The sequence below is a fragment of the Cavia porcellus genome, unplaced genomic scaffold (genome assembly GCF_034190915.1).
Source record: "Cavia porcellus strain 051 isolate PalLab524CR breed Dunkin Hartley unplaced genomic scaffold, mCavPor4.1 scaffold_15, whole genome shotgun sequence".
Taxonomy (NCBI): domain Eukaryota; kingdom Metazoa; phylum Chordata; class Mammalia; order Rodentia; family Caviidae; genus Cavia; species Cavia porcellus.
Window position 1 is genome coordinate 46,244,637 of NW_026947498.1, and position 25,955 is coordinate 46,270,591.

At 36.4% G+C, this 25,955-nt stretch overlaps 2 protein-coding genes across 11 annotated transcripts in view; one reads left to right on the forward strand and one right to left on the reverse strand.

The window, feature by feature from the left end:
* Positions 1-25,955, forward strand: part of Cmss1 (cms1 ribosomal small subunit homolog) — a 341,586-nt gene that overhangs the window by 6,102 nt on the left and 309,529 nt on the right. The gene's annotated exons all lie outside the window — the stretch shown is intronic.
* Positions 22,195-25,955, reverse strand: part of Filip1l (filamin A interacting protein 1 like) — a 243,707-nt gene continuing 239,946 nt past the window's right edge. For all 9 annotated transcript variants that reach the window (XM_063224821.1, XM_063224824.1, XM_063224823.1 and 6 more), the window contains one exon: positions 22,195-25,248. In XM_063224821.1, coding sequence (XP_063080891.1) covers positions 22,461-25,248 — 2,788 coding nt within the window. In that variant the 3' untranslated portion in view covers positions 22,195-22,460. The remainder of the gene's footprint in view (positions 25,249-25,955) is intronic.

Sequence of the window (25,955 nt, forward strand, 5' to 3'; positions counted from 1 at the left end):
AAAGTTGTGAGTTTACCAACTTGCATTATATTGAGTGTTTACTACAGTGGTGGTGAGTGTATGGTGTGCATATTGATTCAGTGGGCTTTTCTGTTATCATTGAAAGTGCTTAAAGGCTTACCGAAATGGTCTACTATGTGCCAGATACTGTTTTGATTACCTTTCATGAACTTGCTCATTTAGTCTTCAGAAATATATTATGGGATAGTAGACTTTATTTTATACACAAGGAAATTGAGGCACTGAGAGGTTAAATGATTTGCTCAGTGTTAGTTGGTAAGAGAACAGTGATTCATAAGTAAGCAATATGAAATCAGAATTGCACACTTACATTTCTCAAAATAATTATTCTGATCATTAAAGGTAAGAATCTCATCTCTAAAAAGAATAACCTTTGACTGATTTAAATAATCTAATAGTTTATAAACCCTTTCATTCATATATATCATTGTTATAATGTGTCTGCTAACTCTCAGTCTTCAGATTTACTCAGACACAAATAAGCAGTTTTTGCCATTTAAGTAAAGACTTCAGTGGCGACTTCTGCATTGTTTACCTAATCTTTATTTTCTCCAGATTTCTCTGCTTCAGTATATTAAACCATCAACTACCAAATTTCACAAAGACTTAGTAGTATCTTACTTATTTCCTTGTCTTCTCACATCTTATCAGTCATTTCTGTTGTCTCTCTCTCTCCAGTAGGTACCCTGAATCTTGCCTTGCCTTTTCCTCCATTGGCATATACACTTTTGTCCTTATTTGTCATCACTACTGCAGTTAGTCTACCAGGGGTCCCAGTTTGAATCTTTGGTGTTCACTCAATAATCAGAGTGGTTCTTTTAAAGAAAAAGTCAAATCAGAAACTTGGTCGAATGCTCCAGTGACTTCCTCTGGACACATATAATAAAACTCATTACTATAGCCCATTATTTGCCAAGTCTGCTACTTACTCTCCATTAACTTATGCTGCTCCAATGGCATTGGCCTTCGTTCTGTTCCTCAGTAGGCCAAGCTTATTCTTCCTTCTGTTCTATCACTTTAAAATAACTTCTGATTTTCAAATCATTGGCTTTTTCTTAACTGTAAGAACTCAATTCAAACATTGTCTGTTCAAAAAGGCTTGAATACTGGCTTGACTGGCTTGAATACATGTCAGTAACCCTTTGATTCTGAGGATAACATTTAGAACCAACTGCTACTTTCCTTGTTAAACTATTGTCTGTCAGCACTAGAGTGTAAGCTCCATGTCAGCAGAGATTTTTGTTTTTCTCCTTCTTTTGCTTCATCCTCAGGGCCTCAAGTAGTGTTTGGGTACACAGAGATTAGCATTCATACTTGTTAACAAATTAATTGCTAATGTTTTATAGCCACATCTTGGAGGCCTTATCCTAGGAGTTTTGCATTCAGAGAACTCCTATCCTCTGGAGAAGTTGCCAAAATCCTATACTTCCTATTTCAGTACATAAATGTACAAACTTGGCAGGTACTGCTCTTCTCTTTTAAAAATTACATTAGCAATTTTTGTACAATAGTATATTACTGTATTTTAATCATAAATTGGATTTAGTTTTATAAATTAGGTTTTGAAAGGAAACAACAGACTCTTTAAAATTAGGCTATAATTTCTGTGGGTGACAGCTTTCCTTACCTAGAATCAATATGATTATTCTTTTTGTTTGGCTTAAATGAGCATTGTACATACTTTTTGTTTGTTATATTTTATGGTATCTTCAAAAATCACTGCGTTATGCTAAATTCCCTCTATAAATCATGAGGTGGGAAAAACACTGGATCTTTTTGTGGAAACTAATAACCAGGTTTGTTTTATTTACCTTTTTCTGACACCACAATTAGACCTCTGTAGTATTAACTATATATCAGCAGCCATAACTTGCGTTTGTTGTAAAGTACTGTTTCTGAACATATAATTTAGATTTGGAATAGTTAGAGTAATTAGTAACACACAATATGGAATCAACTACAGAGCATAGCATTTTCAAAATTATTTATTGAACTTAATTTCATTTAAAACACTGTAACAGGAACAAAACATAATCACTAGGATTTATACATGGATATTGTTCAGTCAAAAGACAAATAATATAAAAATATATTCAAGGGCAAAATAAGCAAGATTAAGTCTTTAAATGAAGGAAAAAAATGGCTATATCAATATCATGATTCTGTACTTGAGGATATAATAGACCTTCAGATAACCTTCATGGGCTAGTTTTGCATTACTGTATTTAATTTCTATAATTCTTGCAAGTGTTAAAAATTATAAGAGTTTAAAGGTTGAGGTATATATTTCTTTCTCCAAATCATGCAGTTGGTTGCTGTGATGTTGCTGCTGTCTATTGCTCTTGCAAAATGTTCATAAATGTAAAAGATCTATAAAACTTTTGTTTCCCTTCAGATCCGATAATAATACATGATATTATCTTGTGACACAAACACTTTGATCTGTTTTTAATCTCATGCCCTTTAGTGGAACATATTAGATGCATTCATAGAATTAACATTTTACTAAATATAACCACGAACAACTTGAAATGTTTACTATATATAATCACAAAAAGCTTGAAATGTTTGACTTTTCATCAGCTTTCCTAGAATTCTTAATTGAATTCTTAGGTTGTTTAAGTATTGCTTTTAATAATTAGCAGTTGATGATGCTTTTATTCCCAAGATTTTTGTCAGTCTAGTTCAAGCTATACCAGGAGTTGAGAAACTGTTTTGCAAACTACTTTAGGTTTTGCAGATCTGGTGTTTACTGTCAGAACTACATTATTCAGCTCTACTGTTGCTTTGTAAAAGCACACATAAATAATACATAAACATAAATATATTCCACTAAAACTTATGGGCGGTGAAATTAGGATATTATGTAACTTCACATCACAAAACAGTCTTTGAATTTTTTCCCCCAAAGTTTAAAATATAAAATATATCTTAGTTTTCAGGCCACACAAAACTAGATAGTGGGCTGAATTTGGCCTCCTGGTGAGGTTTTATAGACTCCACACCAGCCCCAAAGTTGTACCCTAAATTGAATATTTCTCTAGAAGGTCGATCTGAAACAAGGCCCAGAGAAACTCCATTTCTCAGTCTATAATTATCAGTCATACATGAGACAGGTCACATTTTAGTTAAAATTAGACACTTGATTCAGTATTTCAAGAGATCATTGAAGCTAATAAATGAAGGATTGGGGAAAGATTCTAACATAAATGTATCAGGCTCTAAAAATTTTTGTTAACAAATTTCATTTAACTCATTTGGATTTTTATCTGCTTGCTTTGAAAAATTTAACCATAGCACTTTAGAATTACTAGAACTTCTTTTGTTTATTTTTCTTCAGAAGAGCTACATTTCTGCAGATTCAAGATTATGCTCAGGTGGCAGGATTTTTGTGTTTCAGTTGAACTTTGTATGTTAAACACCATTTTGGTGGACTCCAAATTGTACTTCCAAGACAATTCCCAGTTCTGTTGTACTTTCATTTTCATGATACTACAATATTACTTAAAACAAGCCTTCCTCCATAGGGTTTTGGCACGATAAAGGAGAAGATATAAAATAAAAATAGCCTTTATTCCAAGAACGTGGAGAGAACTCCATGACTGCCAGGGCCTGGCTTTCTCTGCCGGAAACGTGGGGCATGGGCTATACATACAATTTCTGACTGGGGTGGCGCTTAGGGTGGGCTTTGCTGACGCGCAAACAATCTATTGGAGTTTGCTTCACGCACAAACAGAAGCTGGGGAAGAAGCTTGAAGTGGTAGGCGTTCTGGCTTTGGCCTTCCGCTTCGTTAGACCACCGCTGTAATTTCTACTGAGGCAAGAACCTTTCACCTCCCCCTTTTTGTAATCCTTTTATTACAATAGAATATTTTAAACACTGTCATTTTAAAGTAACTTTATTATCATTTAAAAATGAATTAGTGGGATTTAGCTCAACAGTGCACAAGGACCTGCCTGGCAAGCACAAGGTCACGAATGCGGTCCCCAGTACCAAAAAAAAAAAGAAAGAAAGATGAAATGTTCCCAGGATATTCTTTATTTTCGGGGAATTCTTAATGGTACATATTGTTTCCCTACTTTTGTTTGATCTGTTTGATATTCAGTGTAAGGGTTCCAGCAGCACAGTTCCCCATGTCAAATGTCACTACATCACTGCATTTGCTTTATCCTTTTATATTTCTTTGCTAGCTTATATTTATAACTTTTTTTTTTTTGCTCCCCGCCCCTCCCCTTATATTTATGTCTTAACTGAATGGTCTTCTGTTTCTTTGACTCATGTACTCACTCAAGATATATCAAATACCCATTTTTTGTGGAGCTAAAACTCACTATACACATGTATGTGTTCTTTTTGGTGTCAGAACTTCCTTATCTTTTGGTCCATTCCTTTCCTCTGCTGTCTTACTGCTTTCCTTTAATTTTGACTTTTCCATTTCAGGTGTCTCATTTGTTTGCTCTTCCCACCTTCTTCCTCTGTCACTTGCCTGAGGGGACTTCTTTGCACCATCCTTATCTGTGGCTTACAAAGCTAAAAGCTGCGCAGTCCTCATTCCTCCATGACGGTGAATGGACTTTGAGGTGTTTGTACAGTGCCATCATTGTATAGCAGCGCACTTAGCTAGATGAAGATGGGGAGTGACAATTCCTTTGTCTGTTCGGCTGACTCCTTTTCAGGACAGCTGGCTAATGCAGTTTTTGGCCACAAGGATTTTTTGCAGGGACATGTTTCCAGTTTTTGGTGAAGGATCAGAGAAGACACTGGGTCATACTATTCATTGAGTTTTTGTTGTTGTTTTAATTTATTTTGTCCTTGACTATGCTTTATGTAATGTAACTGTGTCTTCTCTGTCAAAAAAGTCTTGTTGCAAAATGTCATTGTGTTACTCTGTCCCAACTGAATTATAAGCACAGGTTTCTTTTGATTCAGTGAAATAATTTTCAGTGTGATAAGAAAGGGAACTGTGGTGCTTGTTTCAGTAGCACATATACTAAAAAGGGCTATTTGAGGCCAGCATTTGAGAGTGGTCATACTAGTGAGTTAGCACAACTGGAATACACCTGAGGAAATATTTTACTTGCCAGTTTATATAAGAAAAACTTTAAGGCCTTGGTTGCTAAATGCCAACCTCATTAGCATGTGAGTAAAAATGTAAGATTGCCTTGAGTCTCCTGATTTCAACAACTTGTTAAATAAACTACTTTTTCTATAATATTGCTTTTTTTTTTTTTTTTATCGGTACCAGGGATCGAACTCACGACTGCCTGCTTGCAAGGCAGGTGCTTATGCTGCTGAGCTAAATCCCCAGGCCCTTTTTCTATAATATTAATTCAAGGAAATGTGACTGAAGAATATCCTATGAGGTAATAAAATTGGTATTTTCTTTTATGAGCACACGGGACAGCAGTGTCAGTGTTATTAATCTTTTATTCTTCTGTGCCCTGATTGCTCTAGAAATTAGCAATACCAATCTAGAATGTTTTGTCTTACAAGCCTAGCAGTGTGGTTCCATTGCCTCTTATATATTGCTAGGGGTAACATGGTAGGAAAAGGGTAGAAAACTGAGTACAAGTGGTCAGCTGTACACACAGCAGCAGTGGTTGTCAAGTAAGCCACACAAAGGATATATTAAACTGTTACTCATTTTTGTTGTTGTTGCTTTCCTGTATGTAACTGAGAAGAATCACTTTTTTCCCTTCTAGTCATAAAGAAGTCATAGTTTTAAACCCTAAGGTTTGATTTTAATTTTCCTCCCAATTTGATGGAAATGATCCAACTTTTTGAAGCAGATTAGAAATTCTTGATAACACATTTTCTTAGTAAAATATAATTATTCAACCAAGTCTTACAGGATGAATACCTCTTTGTTCAACGACTTCGTTCTTAAACTATTAAAGTAAATTCATTTCACTTCTGGATTGATGACATAACCCTTTTTGGGGTGAATGTTAGCTTTTCATCACTGTGACAAAATACGTGAGATAAACAACTTATATGAATGAATGTTTATTTTGGCTCATGATTTTAGTCCATGGTCATTTGGCTCAGTGATTTTTGGTCCTATAGTTAGATGGGAGAATATAGCAGAGAAAAGCTGATCACCACATGGTGGCCAGGAGACAAGGGGAGAATGAAGAAAAGTGAGGGTTCCAACATACCCTTCAAGGACACATACTCTTAGTGACCTACTTGCAATCAGGCCCCACTTCCTAGAGTTGCCACCACTTCACAACATTAGATGGAGGTTGGGCTTTCAATATGTGAGTTTTGGGTGTAAAGATCTAAACCGTAACATTTGGGTTATAGAAGCATGGGGAGGAATGTGGGTGGATTTGGGGTATGAGTCTGAACCTATGATTATGTGTATGCATTTACATATGTACAGAGGCATGCTGCTTTTTGATGAGGTCCATCAACCTGTGAAGGAAGCATCTGACAATTTATTGCTTTACCATTTCTTGGAGAGATTGCCATTTTTCTCTGGCCTTCTACAGTGATAGGTTTTAGGTTTCCAGGTATGTCTAAGATTGGGAATGTGTCCAGTTAGTGTATTGGTATGACTTACCTTTTCCCTCCCTTGTGGAAGAAACTGTTACAACTGACAGTGCTTATAATGTGTAGCTTTCCACAGCCATTTTGTGAACAGGCTTTTCCATAGTCCTTGAGGGGGATTTAAGGAAATCTTCACAATGCTTGTATATTTTGGTTTAGGGATCTTTGTTAGGATTCTCTGCTTGCATATCTCCTTGATCTTGAATTAAAAAAAGGAACAAAAAAGTAGTTAATCATACATTTGTTGGAAAAGCAGATATTGTTCAAGACATGAAGTTAGTATGGAGGGTTTGGCTTTGACAGCACTAGGTTTAGGGGACATATTAGAGTTAAGACCATGGGGTTCAAAAAATAATTGTAGCAGATAATTCCTACTACATGTTCTAAATGTGTGCTGTGTACAAGGCTCCAGATAGTACATAGAGGTGGATAGAGACAGATTGTTGCTTATTTTTTGTCAAGCAGAGTATTAAGAATACTGTCCCAATTATTGCTAAAGAAAGATTAATTTCAATTTAGGAGTCTAAGAAAAATATAGCATTTAATCTAGGCTTTCAAGACTCAAAAGGCTTTTAGCAGCAATGATGAGAGAGGGCATTTCAGGATGATGTAATATTTTTGCCAGTAGGGTAAAGGAATGCTTTTAGCAGTGACCTTGAAGTAGAAAAACTATCAAACACAGTTGGCAAATGGAGCAGCTTCAGATTACATAGGTTGTATGGGAGATGTGGGGTGGAAATGTAGATTGAGACCAGGTAAGAGAATTATATGTGGTGGCAGATGAGGATATATGTGTGTACAGGAAATGGGTGGTGTTGAGGTGGCATTAAATCATAGTGGTAAAATTGTCTTAGCATTTGTTCACTGATTAATACATGAGGAATAAGGAAAGTCTGATAGGTTGAATGATCTCAATTAGTGGTTGGTGAATCTATGGCACATGTGCTGCATCAAACAGTTTGCATTCTTAAAAGCTCTAAAGGTTCCCCATCATTGTTAGGCTAAGGGAATAGATTAGTAAACGATTGCTTAGAAATATACTCTTCCATAGTTTTAGGAAAAATACTCTTAAATAATTTTATGGCTTGTATCTAAATGTCCCACCCAATCCTCATTGCAGTCATAGGTGGGAGTTTTGGGAGATGGTTGCATCTAGAGTGTGTGATGCTGGGATTAAGGGTGTGATGTTGGGGTTGAGCCACGGTCCTGTATGGGATTAAGAGTGCCTTACCCTGGTATGAGAGCTACCCACCCTAAGGGCACAGAGCCTGCCTAGAATTTAAGGGACAGAAAAGGCTAGAGTTGCTTTGCTACTTTGGTGTTTGCTGCTTTCTGCTTTGTTGCCCTCTGCCCACATTGACCTGTTTCTCCTGTGTGGTGCCTGCACCTCTGCCATGCCACCCTGCCTTGGAGCCAACTGATTATGAACTGAAACCTCTGCAAACTATGAGCTGAAATAAATCTTTCCTTCTTTAGGTGTTGGATATTTTGTCTCAGCAATAAGAAAAGTAACCATGACAGATAAAAATACTTACTGGTAAAGAGATGGGACAAAGGTCTCACTAACTCTAGCTCTTCCATTATAATTCAGTATTGATTATTATTATTATTTCCCTGTTTGGTTGTATCATTCTTTTCTTGTGAGTTTATAAATCTTTTATTGAAAATTCTTGGAAATTCATTGTAGTTTTTTTATCGTAGATTTTTAGCACTGTTTTAATGGGAAAACATTTTATGATTGTTTTTCATTCTATAGGAATTTATTTACACATTTTTCTTGTACTGATTTAGTACAGTGAAGTTGCTTTATCTCTTTATGTACTTTCTCATTTTTAAAAAATTTAATATATGACCCTAATTTTATTTTAGCATCCCAGAAATAGTCTGATGTTACCGGATATTTTAGCTCTAAGCATTTGGTGAAAAGGTATATTAGATACACTTCTCTTTGTTAACATTATTCAAATAAAATGAAATAGAGTAGATGAAAAACGTCAATACATTACATGTAATAAGGTTAAGAACTGTTTTGTGAATATTGTTTCAGTTTATGTATATGTATGTGTGCATATGTGCACATACCCTTGTATACCAGATTATGTTATAACATGCATTTCTTATTGGGGATTATGAATCTTGGTAAAGAGTTTGAAATCTACTACAGTAGCAGAATGAAATGTTTTTGATGTGAATCAGTAGGCATTTATTGCTGGAATTGGTAATGATCATATAAAATGAAAATACAACCATGCTATTAACTGTGGTTACTGGAGTAACAGGTACTTTTCCTGCACATTTTCGGTATTTATATGATAGAAAATGAAACACTAAATTTGTTAAGAGATGAAAAAGGAAAGAAATTGATCAGATCAGACTATTTCTTTGAGCATCAACCATGTCCAAACTATGAGCAGTAGAAGCCACAGCTGAAAATCAGTAATAGAGCATTCATGTTTGCTGTTATTATGACCATAGTATTAATTGTCTTTGCAAGATACTTTCCTGTGATGCCTTTAAATTGTCATGTTTTAAATTGGCTCTCCAGGTTAGTGTACAGAATGTTGGGATCCCATTTAAATTGTAGATTCCTAGGTATTAACCCAGAAGTTATAATTAATTTGTCTGTGCATGTATGGGGATCTACATTTTAACACACCCTTGATTTATTCTGATACAGCTGTTCAGCATAACATACTATACTTTTGAGAACTGTTGTCATAGTTTGAACCTCATCTAGATGTAAGTTTTAAGTTTTTTCACCTGGAACCCTGACCTACCAGATTAGGCAGAGTTCACCACTAAAAAAGGCCAGAGCATCCTGGCCTATTATATGGAAAGATCATAATAAAATCATCCGTGGCACTTTTAAAGCACAACATGTGCACCGGCCACATGTTAAAACCTGTGACTTAGATTTAGAGCTGGGTCAAGGTGTGTGAATTTTTAGTGGCATAGAAAACACACTATTGATGGAGCTTCTTTCTTTTAGGCAACGGTGAGATGGGATAGTGAAAAATACAGCTTAGGATTTGTTCACTGATAGGGCCAGCTGTGTAAAAGTTATTGAGCTCCCATTGTTTTTGCTCCCTTGATGCTGTACATTCCTTGTTCTTGGTAATGCTTTCACTGCACAGTTTTTACCTCTAGATGGCAGCAAAGCCTGCTGTTTTTTTTATTATTATTATTTTTTTATTTACAACACTACACTGTCATTCCCTGACATTTTTAAACCAATACGTGTGTGTGTGTGTGTGTGTGTGTGTGTGTGTGTGTGTGTGTGTGTTTGTATTTTATATTTGAACTTACTTAGGTCAATGAGGTATGGAGCTTGGATCATTTTTATAGAGAATTACATAAAGTGGCTGTAAGTTTTTTTTTCCCAAATTTGGAGTATGTATACAAGAGAAATCCATGCTTATGGCTCCTGTGAGACCACACAGTACATGTTGTACTCTGAGTTGGAGTTTTCTGAGTTTCATCAGAAATCAGATATATTGGAAGACATTAAGTAAATTAGAAAGTTAATTCATGGAATAAAAGAAGGATCAATAAAGAAAAAATGAGAGAAGAAAAAGATTGTGCTGTGCTTAGTAAAATGTGGAGGTTAATATTTGGAATGAATTACAAGTCTGAGGGATGATAAGTTGAATGAAACAGAGGCAGTGGTACTTCCTAAGGAACAGTAAAAAGAAAAGGAGTATGTTTGTGAAATACATTTATAGAATTTTAGAAGAGCTGGTCTGCTGTGGCCCTAAGTTCTAAAAAACCTGACAAATTTATACATCCCCCTGGTTGCAGCAAATCATCAGTTGAAGTCTAGAAGAGTAAAATATATTCAGCTTCAATTGTGTGATCGTTTTTTACATTATGTTCTTTTACATTATTATGGAGGCAAAGATCTGAGCAAAATCAGCACCTCTGAGGAAATTATCAGATCTTAGTTCAAGTCAGGGTGTTTCCTTTTCTCTTAAATTAATTTTATAAATATTTGAACTTTTGCTGATATCCTGGTAACATATTGTGTAATAAGGAAATGTTCCCTCAGGAGTGTACCTGGCTTCATGTCACCTTTAGTGTTAGATATTGAGAATTTCAGGACTCCCAAAAACTTTGGATCATCCTGACTTGGGATCATTGAAGTTGGGTGGGGAGATGGATCCGGAGTTTCTTCAGAGAATCCAGCTGTGGAATGCTTGGCCAGGAAGTGTGTTATCAGAATGACAGTTCTATTGTGTTTTTGTTTTTATGTCATTGTTCAATGGTAAAATGATGATGGATGTGGTGATAAAAAGAAGGAAATGCTAAATTGAAGGAAAACAATCCTTGAAATGTTATTGCTGTCATTTCTTTTATCTTTTATGTTTTTTAGCAAATTGCTGTTAATGTGAGTGTGTGTGGGGGGGAATAGTGCAGAAATAACAGATAATGAATCTAGCAGATAGCCCTAAGTTTTGCTCCTTTGGGTTTTTTTCCTCTTGATTTTCTTAGAACTTCCCGTTATCCAATAAAACTTTTATTACTAAAAATGTTACAGTTTTATGTGGAAAGATATCCTTCAAAAGAAAATCTTAAAGTTTGATTAAATGTCTGTGAGAGAAGATTTGGTTTCAAAAGAGTTGTCTAGTTTCTGAGGTAAGCACCAGAGCACTGGAATAAATTGGTGTTTCTGTTCTGTGATGTAATGTGGTTTGTGGTCATACCTAGTCACCTCCCAATCTCTATTTCTATAGTAATTACACCGTGGGCACTGGGGTAATCCAAAAATAAACATTGAAATACAGTATTTAAAATCCTTCTGGCACACTTGCTTAGATTTTGTGCCAAACACAGCCTCACATGTACAAATATGTTAAAATATACCACCTGTGAATAGTTGATTCTTTATTGATCCTCTTTCTTTTATCCATCTGCTGTTTTCCTTTTGCCTTGCCTTTTTTCCTTTTTAATTGTATTCTCCTCCCCTTTTTGTTTCTCATTCCATCGTGAATCTTTTTGTCTCAGGGTTTACATCTTACAAGCGCTTTCAGTATATGACTAAAGCACTGGTCATAGAGCCAGACTTGCGTCTCTATTCTGTTCTGGCAGTATATCCCTGTACAGTTTAGATAAACCTCAGTTTTTTCATCTGTATTCTGTTTCTGAAGGTTATAGTACCAACTTTTAAGTTTTTAGGGGGCTAGAGATATAATGTAGGAAAGTCTACCACATATCCAAAGTGCCAGATAAGTGCTGGTTGTTACTGTTATCATTAGTATGTTAACCTTATTATATTAACAGTGAGTAACCTTAAAATACCTATTTCTTGATAATAACCCAAATTTATCTTTGATGGTATATCACTTTTCTTGCTTTGTCCCTTGTTCTCTCATCTCTCCACTTATTCATTGGAGATATCATACCAAATATGGGAGTTTTTCAATAAGCAGTACCAATTTCTGAGCCAATTCCTGTTGGCTAGAGAATTACAATTACACATACTTTTCCCTCTTTATGTTACTTGGCCTAGCATTGTTTTTGAGAGTCCACCTGAAACATTTTATGTGTCTTTTTATATCAAAGTATGATATGGACATCAGCAGAATCTTAGGTAATGCTTATGAAGTGGTCATAGTGGACTGCATTATGTGATACATTGATAAAAGTGTTTAAAAATCAATAATAACTGATTCTTACTTTTGAGATTTTAGTGAAGGAGAAGTTACAGTTATATTGCAAGGCAGAATGAAATGCGGTAATGTTTACAATACCTATAGGATGTTTAAAAACTAGGAAAGTTTTCCAGTGGAAGTGGCGCCTGAATAATGCATAGGATTTCAGTATGACAAACCAAAGGGGAACATTTCAGCACTAGAAATAGCATTGGCAGAGATACAGGATAAGGTGGCCTGGCAGTACGTGGTGGATAGTACTATATTCTAGTGAGGATGCAGGGTCTATTCAGGATTTCAAGAGAAGATGAGGAGAGAGGTACAGGTCATGGTAGCAGGCTTGTGTAACTATTATTTGGGTATGATAAAAGGGGTGTTTGGGGGATGCTGAAGAATTGTAATGATTAGAATGGTGAACGTTTAATTATAAAGATGAGGAATTAAATGTAGATTAGCTATCTTAAAACACTATCTATACTAAGGTCTGGATTTAGGGAATAGTAGCACAAATAGGAAGTAGAACAGGAAAAAAGAAAGAATAGGGTAGAGTAGCTAGTTGGACCTGGGAGGTCATCAATGTATTGTGTTCTCTACAGGAATAGAATAGAAAAATACATGTATAATTATTGCAGAGTGTTTATTAGATAGGCTTATGAGATCAGAGTGGGAGAGTCCACAAATGGCAGTCTGTAGGATCTGAGGTAGGAGAATCCTCAATGGCTATCTGTGTGCTAGAGAACTGGAGGATCCCATAACTGCACAACCCTAAAAGAGAGAGGCTGCAGAACAAGAGAAATCAAGGATACAGCACCAGTCCAAGGTCTGAAAATTCCCTGATGAGTCACTGGTGTGAGTCCATTGAAAGGCTGAAGAAACCAGAGACCAGGAGACCAGTGTTCAAAGGTGACAGCAGCAAAAGATGCATCTATTTGGGAAGGCTGGAGCTCTTCAAAATGGGCAGATTTATTCTTTTCCTTTTTTATTCTGTCAAGGCTACAGAATTACCCACAGCTGGGGTGGGTCTTCCTGCTCTGTTTGCTGGCCTACATGTTAATCATGCATAGCCTCACCCAGAGTTGTGCTTTGCTAATCTGGTAGGCATTTCTTGCTCCACTCACTGTTAACAGTCATAGTCAGAGAAGTGGAGAATGGTTCCTGGATGTTGAGCCTGGATAAAGAGAAGGCAATGAGCCATTACCAGATGCAGGACAAGAAGCAATTCAAGAGAGATAGTGTATGGAAATACTACATGTGATTGGTTTGCAATGTCACTGGGCTTTCCATATGGAATTTTTGGGGAGCATTGAAATTTTGAAGATAATTGCTTTGAGCTTCATCATATAAGTGACTGAGACACTTCAGGGAGAAAATAGTTTCTCCTCACTTTGTAGTTTTTTCTCCCACCATAGGTACTTCCACATGCTTTCCCAGTGCTTGGGAAATGAATTTTGTTGGTTCCTACTGTGCTCTCATATCCCCTACACAAGACCTCCCAATCTCACTAACTTGTAAGAACAGCCCCCTAAGAAAGCATTTATCTCCATTAATTGAAGAATACACAGTAACTGAGCCACTGTCCAGGCACTGATTGGCTTACTTAGTAAAGGAAATCCTGCTCTTCTTTCCTGATGACCTTGCTGGCTGCCTTGCTGTTGTGTCTGGTTGAAGCAGACAGATGACATAAATTTGTACTCTCTGGGGAGATTTGCCACTTCTTGACACTGAGATGTACATAGTAAGGACAGGATGCCCCTCAAAGCAGATTTCCTTCCTCATTGGCAGAATGAGAAAAGCCTGGAAGAAATCCAGAGTTGACAGATTTGGTCTTAGTAGTAATTGTCCATTGTTCTCTCTAGTATTCTAATTGCTGTTCTTTGCAGCAAAATGAGAAATTTCAGAAATGTTTACATTTTCCAAAATTTCCATAATATGTTTAGTTATAATCAGAGACTTTTTAAAAAATAAATAAATGGGCTGCTTCTGTATATTGCTCTTCAAAAGTTCCTCAGGATAATCTCTACCAGTGATTCCCTTCCTGATGTCCTATCTCATGTTGTGGATCTTTTGAGGACCTATTCAGTTTTTAGTTAACTTCTCTTTCTGTGAAACTATAGTTTTAAGCTGGTGTGGTGGTACACACCTATAATCCTAGTACTCTGGAAGGCTGAGGCAGGAAGAGCACAAGATTGAGCCCAGCCTAGGTAATTTATTGATTAGCAAGAGTCTATCTCAAAAAATTAAAAAAAGGGCTAAGGCTGTCAGGGCAAAGGTTCAGTTCCCAATACCCTGAAAAAAATAAATAATATAAAGTAGTTTTTGAAGTATCAAAACTGACTGATATCAGTGAATTCTGACCAAAAAAAAACCACTAAAAAGGACAAAAGAACAGAAAAATGGATAAGACCCTCCCCCTTCTTAAGAGGAAAAAACAGAGCAAACTCATTAACAGGGAAGGAAAGTAATACATTCTTGAGAAATTTCTTTAAGTTGTTGGGAAAATGACTGTGATGAAGCAATTTTTATTTGTCTTTAATTGTTATGAGGGGAAACTGAAGAAAACTACTTGAAGACTTTCCTTTGAAATGACAATTTTGATTTGGGAAGCTTCCGCAGTTTGCAGTTGTTATGATCCCAAATTAGTGGAATTTGGAGACTGAACCTTAACACCTTCTCCTATGAGCTGAGAAAACACACAGTGCTTGTTTTTTAAAATGATGTTGGGGAGCATCGGATTTTCTTGTTAATAATACTTGAGAAATGGACATGCTAAATTATAAAAGTTAGGAAAATGTTCTAGCTTTCTATAAGGGCAGAAGTCCAACCAACTTTGGGCTAAGTTGTCAGTGCCTGTCTTTGTGGTGGCTAGACCTTGATTACTTTTTGTGAAGGTCCTGAGTGATTATCAAGGACTGTCAAGACAGCTTGCTCTGATAATAAGCTCTGATATCCTTATAAGCCCTGATAATAAGCTCTGATCCTTTCATGGATCATTTTTACTCACTTTTAATGATTTTTCTCACCAGTTGTTTCTAAAGCTGATAGATGGCTGTTGCTTTGCTTAGCCCATGTTGATGGCCTGTGCAAAGTTCATTTCTCATGCTTGGCATTTGTGCCCTTTACTTACAGAATCCAGCTTTAGGATAGAGTATCCTGATGATGATAACATGAGCCTCTTCTTGGTCTTGCTTTCTTCAGTCTCCTGTCCCCAGTTTCTTCACCACCTCTGCCCATTTGTGTGAAGCTTGATCTCTCACATTCATATCTCTTGTTACCCTGTCAGTGACTTCATAAGATAGGAAGGAGGGTTTGGAAGTGAGGCAAATCACTGTTGGCTGTAGTGCTCATGTAAGGTTCCAGAAGAGGCAAGCCTTGAATCAGACCTTTCAGTGTGGGTTTTTTACTTAGAAAACTGGGAAAGAAGAGGAAGGAAGTCTTGCATCTGTTTAGGAGCATGCAGAGTGTTCTAGTTTAAGTGACAGATTTGTGAGGCAGAGCACAAAGAAGTAATGTTAGGCAATCTGTCACCATAGGTTATAGGAAAGATCACATGCAATTCATAATATTTCTCCTTTCACTGAGGTAGTTTGTCTGTTATGATGGAAAGAGAATGAGACAGTGGGATCAGGCTTATGTTTACATCTCAGTTTTGTCGCATATTGATGGAATGACCTGCATCAATTTAAGTCTCAAAAGTTTTTATTTCAAAATTTGTCACAAAATCCTTTTTATAAGGTTATTATAAAACAAAATGTTTTATTCTTCTCTGTTATGTTACCTTACTGACTAGAGTCTTCCTCTCTGTTATGTTACCTTACTAACCGGCAGCATTTGTACTACATGCAAGGCCCTTCAGTCTGACTGCCATGCCCTTTGAGCGCTACCCCTGCTCTAGCCACCTCAGTTTAGCCACACTGCACACTCATTGTCCTTTAACATTAGTTGTCTCCTTTCCTGCCTTCCCCACACCTCTGCCTTATGTGTGTTTAAGGCATCCTTATTGTACTATCTAACCAGGCTTCCTTATCTTCCAATTCCTAGTCACATTTCTTCTGTCTCTGAAGCCCAGGCCCCAAATCCCAACTCAAAGAAGCCAACACCTCCTCCAGACTCCTGCAGAACTTGTTATCTGTGTTTCCTTCCTTGTGTATGTATAAGTGGAACTGCCTAATTGGTCCATGTGTCTCAGCAACAGTTTACAGCAGAGGTGATACTGCCCCCTGGATATTTTTTGTCACAGTTGAGTGCATGTTGCATGGCATCTAGTGAATAGAAGACAATAATGTTCCTAAACATTCTACAACACATATAACACCTCCCCTTCCCTCACCAAACAAACTCTCAGTAATCCTGAGGTTAAGAAACTGCTCTGATGGGGAAAAAGTAATATGATGAGGTTTAAAGTAATTGATAGAATCTTAAAGAAAGAAACAAGTGTTTGCAGAGCGTCTTGCAGTTGTGACCCCTGCAGATGAGAAAAGAGGAAAGAGATTTAATTTCTGAAGTGAAAGAAACTTATCCAGATTGTTGGCTAGTTTGCTTATGCCTCAGCCTTTAGATGATTAAACAAAGATGTCAGGAGAAATCAGAATTCATTGGAAGATAAAACTACACAATTTTAGATGTCACCAAGTTGAGTTCTCTTATTGCATAAAAGTTAAATGGCTTGTCCAAAGCTTCATAGTCAGCTGTTGTTTGCTTAAGCATTGTTAGTCTACAGTAGTCTTCTTAATCTCCAGGTGATGGATAGACATGTAGTTTCTTGCTTGATTAAGTGTTGTCTGGTACTCTTTATTTCTTGTCTCATTTCCTTGCTCAAGTTATCAAGGGCAGTGAAACTTTCATCCTCATAATACTTGCCTCAACATTATACCAGGAGGTTCATAGGTTTGTCATGAATAGTGGATTGTTAAGTTATATTCATGTGTTGCTTTGAAGAAAAGATACTGTATGCTGAGGCACTGTGACGACACTGAGATGCAGGAGTGGCATCCATTAGCCCACTTTCACCTATCTAGAGAATGAGAAAGGTTTTGTAGGCCTGTAACCTATGTTTATATATTGTTAGTTGTTAAACATCAGTAACTGTTTAAGAACAAAACAGAGGCAAGGGAGAAAAAAGTGACAGTCTAAGACCATTTGACTATGAGGAAGAAAAAAAACTCATTAAAATAAGAAAATTAGTTTCAGGCATCCAAAAACTTGCTTCAGATAACCAGATAAATTTTATTCTCTTGATCCATAATCTTGACAGAAAAAAAATTAAAATGAGGTCACCAGTAAAGAGGATTTCCTTGGGATGACTGGCTGCAATGCCAAAGGTTAGCTTGGAGTATGTTTTTTTAACTGCAGCATCCTAAGTGTAAAACCTGAGGTCCTGATGAAATATGGACCAATTTATAAGTGCTGCCATAAGAACAATGTTAATTCATTATCAGATTGTAAAGTACTTAAAGTTATTGGCTAGTTAACTTGCTGAATTCCTGAAAGATTTTTTAACCTAGGTGCTTCTCTTGTGGGATGCCGATGGTTAGGCATTTCTTTGCACCCTTTCAAAAGCCCTTCCTAATTTGAACAGTAGAAAGGGCCCATCAGTTTGAAATGGCCTGGAATTTAATTTCAGTGGAAATAAATTGAAATAGATGTAAGATTTGGGAACTTAGTAAAACACTTACCTTTGTTGCATTTACTTTACTCTCTTCTAAGATGAGTGGAATGTTTTATTTGGCTTCTTTCAACTGCTTTTTTAAATGTGTGTTCTAGATTATTTTCCAGAGACACTACAGGGTTTTAAGTTCAGGACCTGGGATCTGGGGGACAGAACTTGTAGATGTCAGACAGCCTGCTACAGTTCAGGTAAAGATTCCAGCATCTGTGTCTACTACAGTTATAAAACTGAATCTTCTCACCCAATAAAGTAATTTTTATTGAGCTCTTTTCTTTGATGGAATAGAAAACCCTGTAGAATAAGCCTTTTATTTGCCATTCGAGTCACTAGAGGGCAGAATAATCATACTTCCTGGGACAGATGTGATTAATTCTAGGAGGGGGATGATGGAGAAAACACATTTGCTATTTATCAATATGGAAATTTCTAAGCAGTGCACTTACAACTTAAGAATGCAAACTGATTAGCAGAGGACTTTGTTAAAATACAGTTTTCTGGCGTTTACCCTCTAGAAATTTTGATTTGAGAACTTTGGGTGGAACTTAACGTTACAGCTGGGATTCTCACACAGAGATATTGTGTTTTATTTTGTGAACAATGATCCATTTTTGGTGCATGCATTTGTGCCTGATTTTCTCTTTTCTTATGTTTTCAATGAAAATGATTGTTTTGGAGAAAAATAAAAACAGAAATAAGGGATAGGAAAGCTAGAGCAGTGGTTTTAAATAACCTTTGTATAACTTGTTTTAAAGGAGACACACTTTGAAAGTATTCAGTATCAAGCTACAGGCTGGGCACAGTGGTGCACAACTGTAATCCCAGCTACTCAAGAAGCTGAAACAAGAGAATTCCAAGTTCAGGCCAGCTTTGGCAATTTAGCAAGAACCTGTCTCAAAATAAAAATCACAAAGGAGAAACTTGCATGTAGTAGTATCCTTGTGTTCAGTTACCAGTATTCCCAGAAAAAAATAAAAGCTGCAAAAACCGTATTATTGGTGTGATATTTCAATCAGTGAGCACTATAGAACCCTTACATTATAAGTGTCTAAAAATGTTTAATAAAATATCTCTGCTCACAGAGGCCCTACTTTGATTTCCGGGCAGTCACAAAGACCACATTCCTAATGTCTTACAGTTGCAAGATATAGTTTCCAGAGACCTGGGTAGAATTTACATAACACTGTCATCATCTTGAACAAGTATAGGTTGACTATCCCTAATCTGACAATCTGAAATTCAAAATGCTCCAAAATCTAGAAGCTTTTAAGTACTTAATGTGGTAACAGGGCAAGTGAAATTTCCATATCACAAAACTTTGTTTCATGTACAAACTTATATTTAAATATTCTTTAAAAATTGTATAAAATTACCTGGTCTATGTATATGAGGAAATGTAAATAAGTTTTGTGTTTAACCCTACGTCTCATTCCCCTATCTATCTGTCTATCTGTGTTCCGAAATCCAAAATCTGAAACAATTCTGGCCCCAAGCATTTCAGATAAGATATTTAACCCATATAAAGAGGCTTTTTATATGTAAAGACCCATGTGTGATAATATATAGTTTCCTTCCAATAAGTATGATTGAGTGGTTGATTTACCATTACTCCTAGAGAAGAGTGCCATCCTCTTGTGGGAAGTTTTGCTGTTGCTTTTAAATGGGAAAAAAGGATGTGGTGAAGTAACTCAAATCTGTGGTACAAAGCTACAGCTCAAAGATTGAGATAGTGGGATGTAAGGCTGAAACTTGGATCAATGAAATAAAGATAGGATTTTTCCACATATATGTAAAATCAGTTGGTCTTCAATGAGCCTCTCAAAGAATACAGCCCTCTTCTCTCACATATTTCATATTAAGATTTTCCAGCATCACTTCCTTTCTCTGTCCTGGTTTTTGGGGGAAGGGAATCTATAATCATATGGCAGTGAGAATTTCTGTAGTCTCTCAGTTATTTCTTCCTTGCTTATTGTCTTTCTTGAGCATATGTACTATCTTTCACACAAAGAGTTTCCCTCTTTTTACAAGTAAAGGCCAAAAGTTGTGTCATTTTATACTTAGTTTTATAGAAAAGGGAAGATGCTTTTGCATCATGAACTGTAGTTACTGGCACTTTTAATTAAATGCATGTTATTAGTCTGACAGTCTTCTAAAGTTCATTTTAGTACTTATATTAACTGTTGTATTGAAGGAATCCTCCTACCACATGAACCTCTAAAAGAGGTAATCCTTGAAAGTCCAATTAATTTCCAGTTCAATTAACTAGGAAGTCTGTTGATAGTTAAAATCAGGAAGAAATGATAAAATGAGTATTTGTGCTTTGTAATCATGATATACAGGACTTGTATTAACTTTATTGTGCAGAACGCTATGGCTTATTTGAGAAATTGAATCTTTACAAAACAGGTGAGCTGACTTGTATTAAAATTTAATCCTTAAAAAATAGATGGTTGACAAATAGCGCTACCAACCTTTATTAGTTAAAGGTGTGTCAGGAGTGTATTTCCCCACTCTCGCCCCAATATCTAGCACTTGTGGCATCCAGGAAGAACTTTGGATGGTGAGACTCCCTTGTCTAGGTCTCTATCCGCCTCTCCTTTTTTTTCCCCCATTACCATGTAAACATTTTTTCTCTTTCTACTATTATATGACAAATTTGGAAGACTGTCCTTGAATTGATTTTAATTCTTGTTTCTAACTTCATGATGAGTTTACTGATAACTTCCAAAATATCACATGTACCCTGTCTTTTTTATTAACTATAAAAAGCTCTCATGCAGCAGCATTTTCATGTTCTACTTTAAAAGAGTAAAACAACTATGTAGTTTCTTCTAGAGTTCTAGTCCAAGTTGACTTTAAGATAAAAACAGTTTTGAAAAACATTAGACCATCATGTATTTTGTAATACAGTTGGGTCACTGACAACTCCCAAGATAAATGTGTTTAAACAGAAGCTTTCTCATTCTTCATCAGTCTCAGCTTTCATCCACATTTATTTAATGATGATGCAAGCCCACAGCGTTGGTGTTGCAGTTCCATCACCATGGAAGTGTTTCTGTCAACAAATCCTTGCCTCAATACCATGAAATTGATTTTGTAGGGAAAAGGAAGATAATTGTGAAAGATTTCCTTTTACTCTTGAAGGAACTTCACAGTTTACCTGGATGTCTAAATGAATCGTGTTTAAAATGGCAATACTGTAACAGTGATTCTAAATTAACAGTTCAAAGGTTACAAAAAGGAAAATGGCAATGAGCTCCTTTGTCTGAAATTAATGTTATGGAATGTGACTTGAAAACAAAATTGTAATTTAAAATGTTTCTATGAATACTGCTGTTGGCTGCTCAGCAGTATGGATTATGGTTTGGGAGTCCCATGAATAAATTACTAGTATTTCTAGGATGCTTTGACTGCATCTCTTTCCTGTCTTTCAACTAGTATAACAATAATCACAGAAGAAATTGTGTATTAGTCCTGTCGGTTGACATATTATATGATCTTTTAAAATATAAGCCTTTCCTATAACTTATGTTCATAATTATCTTTGGTTTTTATTTGCGTAAGAGGTCAAAACATACACATATTTAAATTATAAGCTTCTGATTGCAATTTACTTTAAAACATTAGGGTAAAATAACACCTATATTAAAGTAATCCAAACTGGTTTTGGGAACCAAATAGGAAAAAGGAACAAGAATGACACTTCTGATTTGCAGCAAACTGTTTTAAGCTTGTCAGAGTGGTGATTCCAGATATAGATGTAATACATGTTTTACACAAATTTCAGTCTATGTTAGAATACAGTCCAACTCTTGATTGTCAAGATCCTTTGCTTCCTATCACATTGTAAAGCTTATTCTTTCACCACAGGCATATATGGGCTCACTAAAGGAAAATGATTCAATATTTTATCTATTATCAGTGAAAATTTATTAACTTTTAAAATACATGTTAATCACTGTGCTGGCACTAGGGATATTGAGATACATCCCAAGAATGACTTTAAGTTATCCTGAGAGATCTTATTGGTACTTCTCAAAGAGATGTAAACTTGATTCAGCCATTTTCTCCTACTCTTAATATGTTACCAAAGTTAACTATAAAGAAGTAGTTCCTGCTTGTTTTTTAAAGAAGAATCAATAGACATAAATCGGAGATAAAATTATATTGGACATGCAAATATATAACATAAAATGACCAAAAATAATTCAGCAAGTGATGGTAAAAATAACAAATTATTTACTGCTTTATAATGTTAATGTTCCTTTACCAAGACAAGTTACAGTCAAATTAAAGCAAGTCACAGAAAATGAAATACATGAAAATTTATTTGTAAAAGTGCAGACTAAATATTTATTTTCCATACAGGTATGTAAATGAAAAGATATACAGTAAGTGCACACTTTATATGACTACTCAGGCAGTACTTAGTTTTAGATACCCTTGAATAGTTCTTGGCGCATACCTTCCCACAGTACAAGTTCAGTCAGTCTTTTGGGGGACGTGGAGGGATGACTAAAAAAGGATTGAGTTCCTTGCAAGAATATTAATATGGACTATAAGAGGGTGAGGGTGGTCAGTTATATATATTACTTACTGTAATTTGTGACTGTCGTGGAAGAGTTGTGCCTGTTGGTGTGATAGTAATACTACTGGTGACTTTGTTGGTTGTTTTGTTTTGTGCCCCATGAGTTATGCCTTGAGTTCGGTTATCCTGAAGTGGTGTTGGCGGACTGCCAGGTCTCACAGGGCTGGCCACAGCTTGCATGTAAGGACTTCCTAAGTGAATATGGATTTTATTATCCTCAGTAGTTATCACACTTGAACTATTACTGTTTGAACGTTGAAACTCCCATGACTGACGGTCTGGGGAGACTCTGAAAATTGCGTGCTTGGCACTGATTTCTATTGGCTCTGGGGAGCGTCCCTGCTCAGGGGAACTAGGTGAACCAGTCACAGCCAAAACCTGAATAGGTGACATTGTCCTTTCTGGAGTCATAGAATCACAAGACTCTGGGGTCTGTGTTCTAGCAAAGGTTGCCACAGTAATTGGGGGCATGCCTTGATCTAAATTCATGAGGCCTTCAGTAGATGTTTTGGATTTCATTGGTGTTATAGAGGCGTTTTGGAGAATGGTTATCCTTTGCTTTGGGGTGCCACAGTTTGGGATCACTGCAGTACTTGTATAACAGTGTGGACTCTCTGTGGTCGGACTTGTGATTTCAAGGGTAGCCGTGTTTTGGACATGGTCTGGAGTAACCTTTATGTGAAGTGGCTGCCCCGGTGTATGGCTTAGGACTAGATCTCCAGGCTGTACAAAGTTGCCATTGGGTTTAGTTTGTATTTTCCCATTCTGAGGATGCCCCTCCTTGGATTTCATCCAAGGAATCCATAGCTTCCTGTTCCCAGGAAGGGGAGTAAATGGGTTGCATTTGAAGGACAACACAGAGTCCTCCTCCTCGTTAGTGTCCTCATCCTGGTCCTCACTCTCCTCATGTAATTGACCATTGATAACTGCTCGCTCCAGAGGAATAAGACTTTTGTAGTCTGGTGGTTCATTGTCTGCTTCTGTTTGAACTTCTTTAGAAAATACTTGAGGGTCAGAGATTCTTCTTCCATTGAGACTGGGTCGGAGGCTCTTATTAAAATGCCGGTACCGTTCTAATTCTTTAGTGAGGTTCTCAATCTCTCGGCCTAAATCTCTGTTTCTGTTTTCTTGTTGATTTAGTTTCTTTTGCAGAACTGAATGATCTCCTTGGAGGTGGCGTATTAGGTCCTCTGTTGCCATGTACTCATGAATTTTCTCTTTTAATGCATCTACTTCTCTTGAAAGATGCCCTGACTTACTTTCCTCTTCTTGAAGCCTTTTGAAAAGCCATTGCTCATGGCTGGACTCTGTCTTTTCTGCTAACTTATACTTGGCAAGTTCCATTTTAACATGTTCCAGCTCTTCAGATAAAAATTGGGCTTTGTCTCGTTCATCAGCATACTTTCGTTCTAGAGTCTCATACTCATCTTCTGTTTTCATGAGGTCATCCTCAATAGCTTTCATATCTTTTAGTTTCAGTTTCAGTCTTTCTACTTCCTGAGAGAGCTCTTTAATCTTATTGTTTTCTTGGTGTAATGCTGTAGTAGATTTACCAGAGTCTTGATTTAATTTATTTTTAAGAAAATCTTTCTCAATTGGTTCCAATGATTGAAGCCTGTTTTTCAACATACTAACTTTTGACAGGAGATCATTTCCTTTTTCCTCTTCTGCTTTTAATTTATTTTTAAGATCGTCTCTTTCTTTGGTTACACTGTACATCTTTTCTTCCACATCAGTTTTGGACTTGAGTGCCTTTTTAGTTTCTTCAATTAGCTTCTCAGTAACTGTTGTTACTTTATTTTGCTCCACCTGAAGCTGAGAAGCAGCAGCTTGTAACTTATCTTCAGTTTGCTTTAATTTTTCACTCATTGTTTTTCGTTCATCTACAAGCATTACAGTTAATGTTTTCAATTTAGTTAAATCTTCCTTTAGGGTGAATTCTGTCTTTTCTAGCCTACTTTCAATGGCTTCTAACTCTTTGATCCTCACTTTTAAACTCTCCAGTTCTTGAGACAACTGTTTTGTAGTCATCTTTTCTTTTTCTAAATTGCATTTCAGAGAGTAACATTCTTGTTTGCTTTTGTTGAAAGCATCTTCTAATTTTTCCAAAGCCATAATCCTTTTATTAAGTTTTTCAACCTCCGCTTTAAAGTCTTTAGTCTGAGTGGTTTCCTTTTCAAGCCTCTTATTGAGATCTCTACACTGTTCCTCCATTTTGATGAGCTCTTCATCTTTCCCTTCCATGTCTAGCACACGCTTCCTGAGCTCCTCCACCTCAGTCAGGATACCAGTGTTTCCATATTCTCCTTTATTGATTTTTTCTTTTATATCTTGAAGTTCCTCTTCTGCTTTTCGTAGTGATCTGTTTGTTTCTTCTAACTCATCAATTTGCCGGCTGAGTGCTGTCAGTTTTTGTCGGAGCTGGCGATTTTGACTGTCCTCGTTGGTGAGCTTTGCCATAATTTCGTCTTGGCTCTGATGAAACTTCGTGGTCTGTGTTTGCAGTTCTTTCTTTAGTCTCGATGTCTTCTGCTCTTCTTCCTGAATTCTGGCTTCAGCAAGAGCTAATTTAGCATGTGTTTCTTTTGCACTTGTGGTCAGGTCATGGATTTTCTGTCTTTGAAGGGCTAGCTGTGCTGTCAGCCTCTGTTGTTCATCTACCACCATCAAAGCAAAAGACTTCAGCTTGGTCAGCTCCTCTTTCAGGGCTATGACTCTTTTCTTTTCTTGTTCCTTCTCCTGGGACTCAGTTTGTTGATTTGTCAGCTTCTTTAATCTGCAAAATACAAGAAGGTATTCTGGTTTGTGATTGGTGCTTTAGTAACTCATTAGTTGTATTAAACATTTACACAGTTTAAAGAGATTGTATTGGTTTGTTCAGAATATGCAAAGATGTTCCTAAATTTGATGAAGTAGGAGGATGTACATAGATACCTTGCTTTTTTGATTGCCATTGACAGTAACAGTTGATTAACAGTGTAGTTCACAAGGAACCTTAGTAGAGGAGAAAAAGTGAGAATATTTGTTTTAAATTGCTTGTGCAACATATTCAGTAGTCATTCTGGCCAAAGGCTGTGAAAATAGATGTGGTTTAAAGGCTTGAAGGTTGGACCTACTCTTACCAGCTAACTAACGTGGACAGTTACTTAATATTTCTGAGCCTCAGTTTCCTAATGTGAAAAATATGGTAATGATGATACTTCCTGGTCTTTTTGTAAAGGTTAAATGAAGTAATTCATCTAAAATAATCACAGTTCTAGTATATTGGAAAACATCTCATGTGTTGTTACTCTTGTTCTTTTTAAAATTATGGTTATTACACTTATTAAATTGCCTGCTTGAACCATTCAAATATTTGGTACATTAATATTTGGTGTTCAACTCCCTGAGTTTTAGTTGAGATGATACTTTATTCACATTGGGAGTTAATTCCTTAATTCCTTCCCCCCTACTACCATGAAAACAGTTGATACTAATATTACA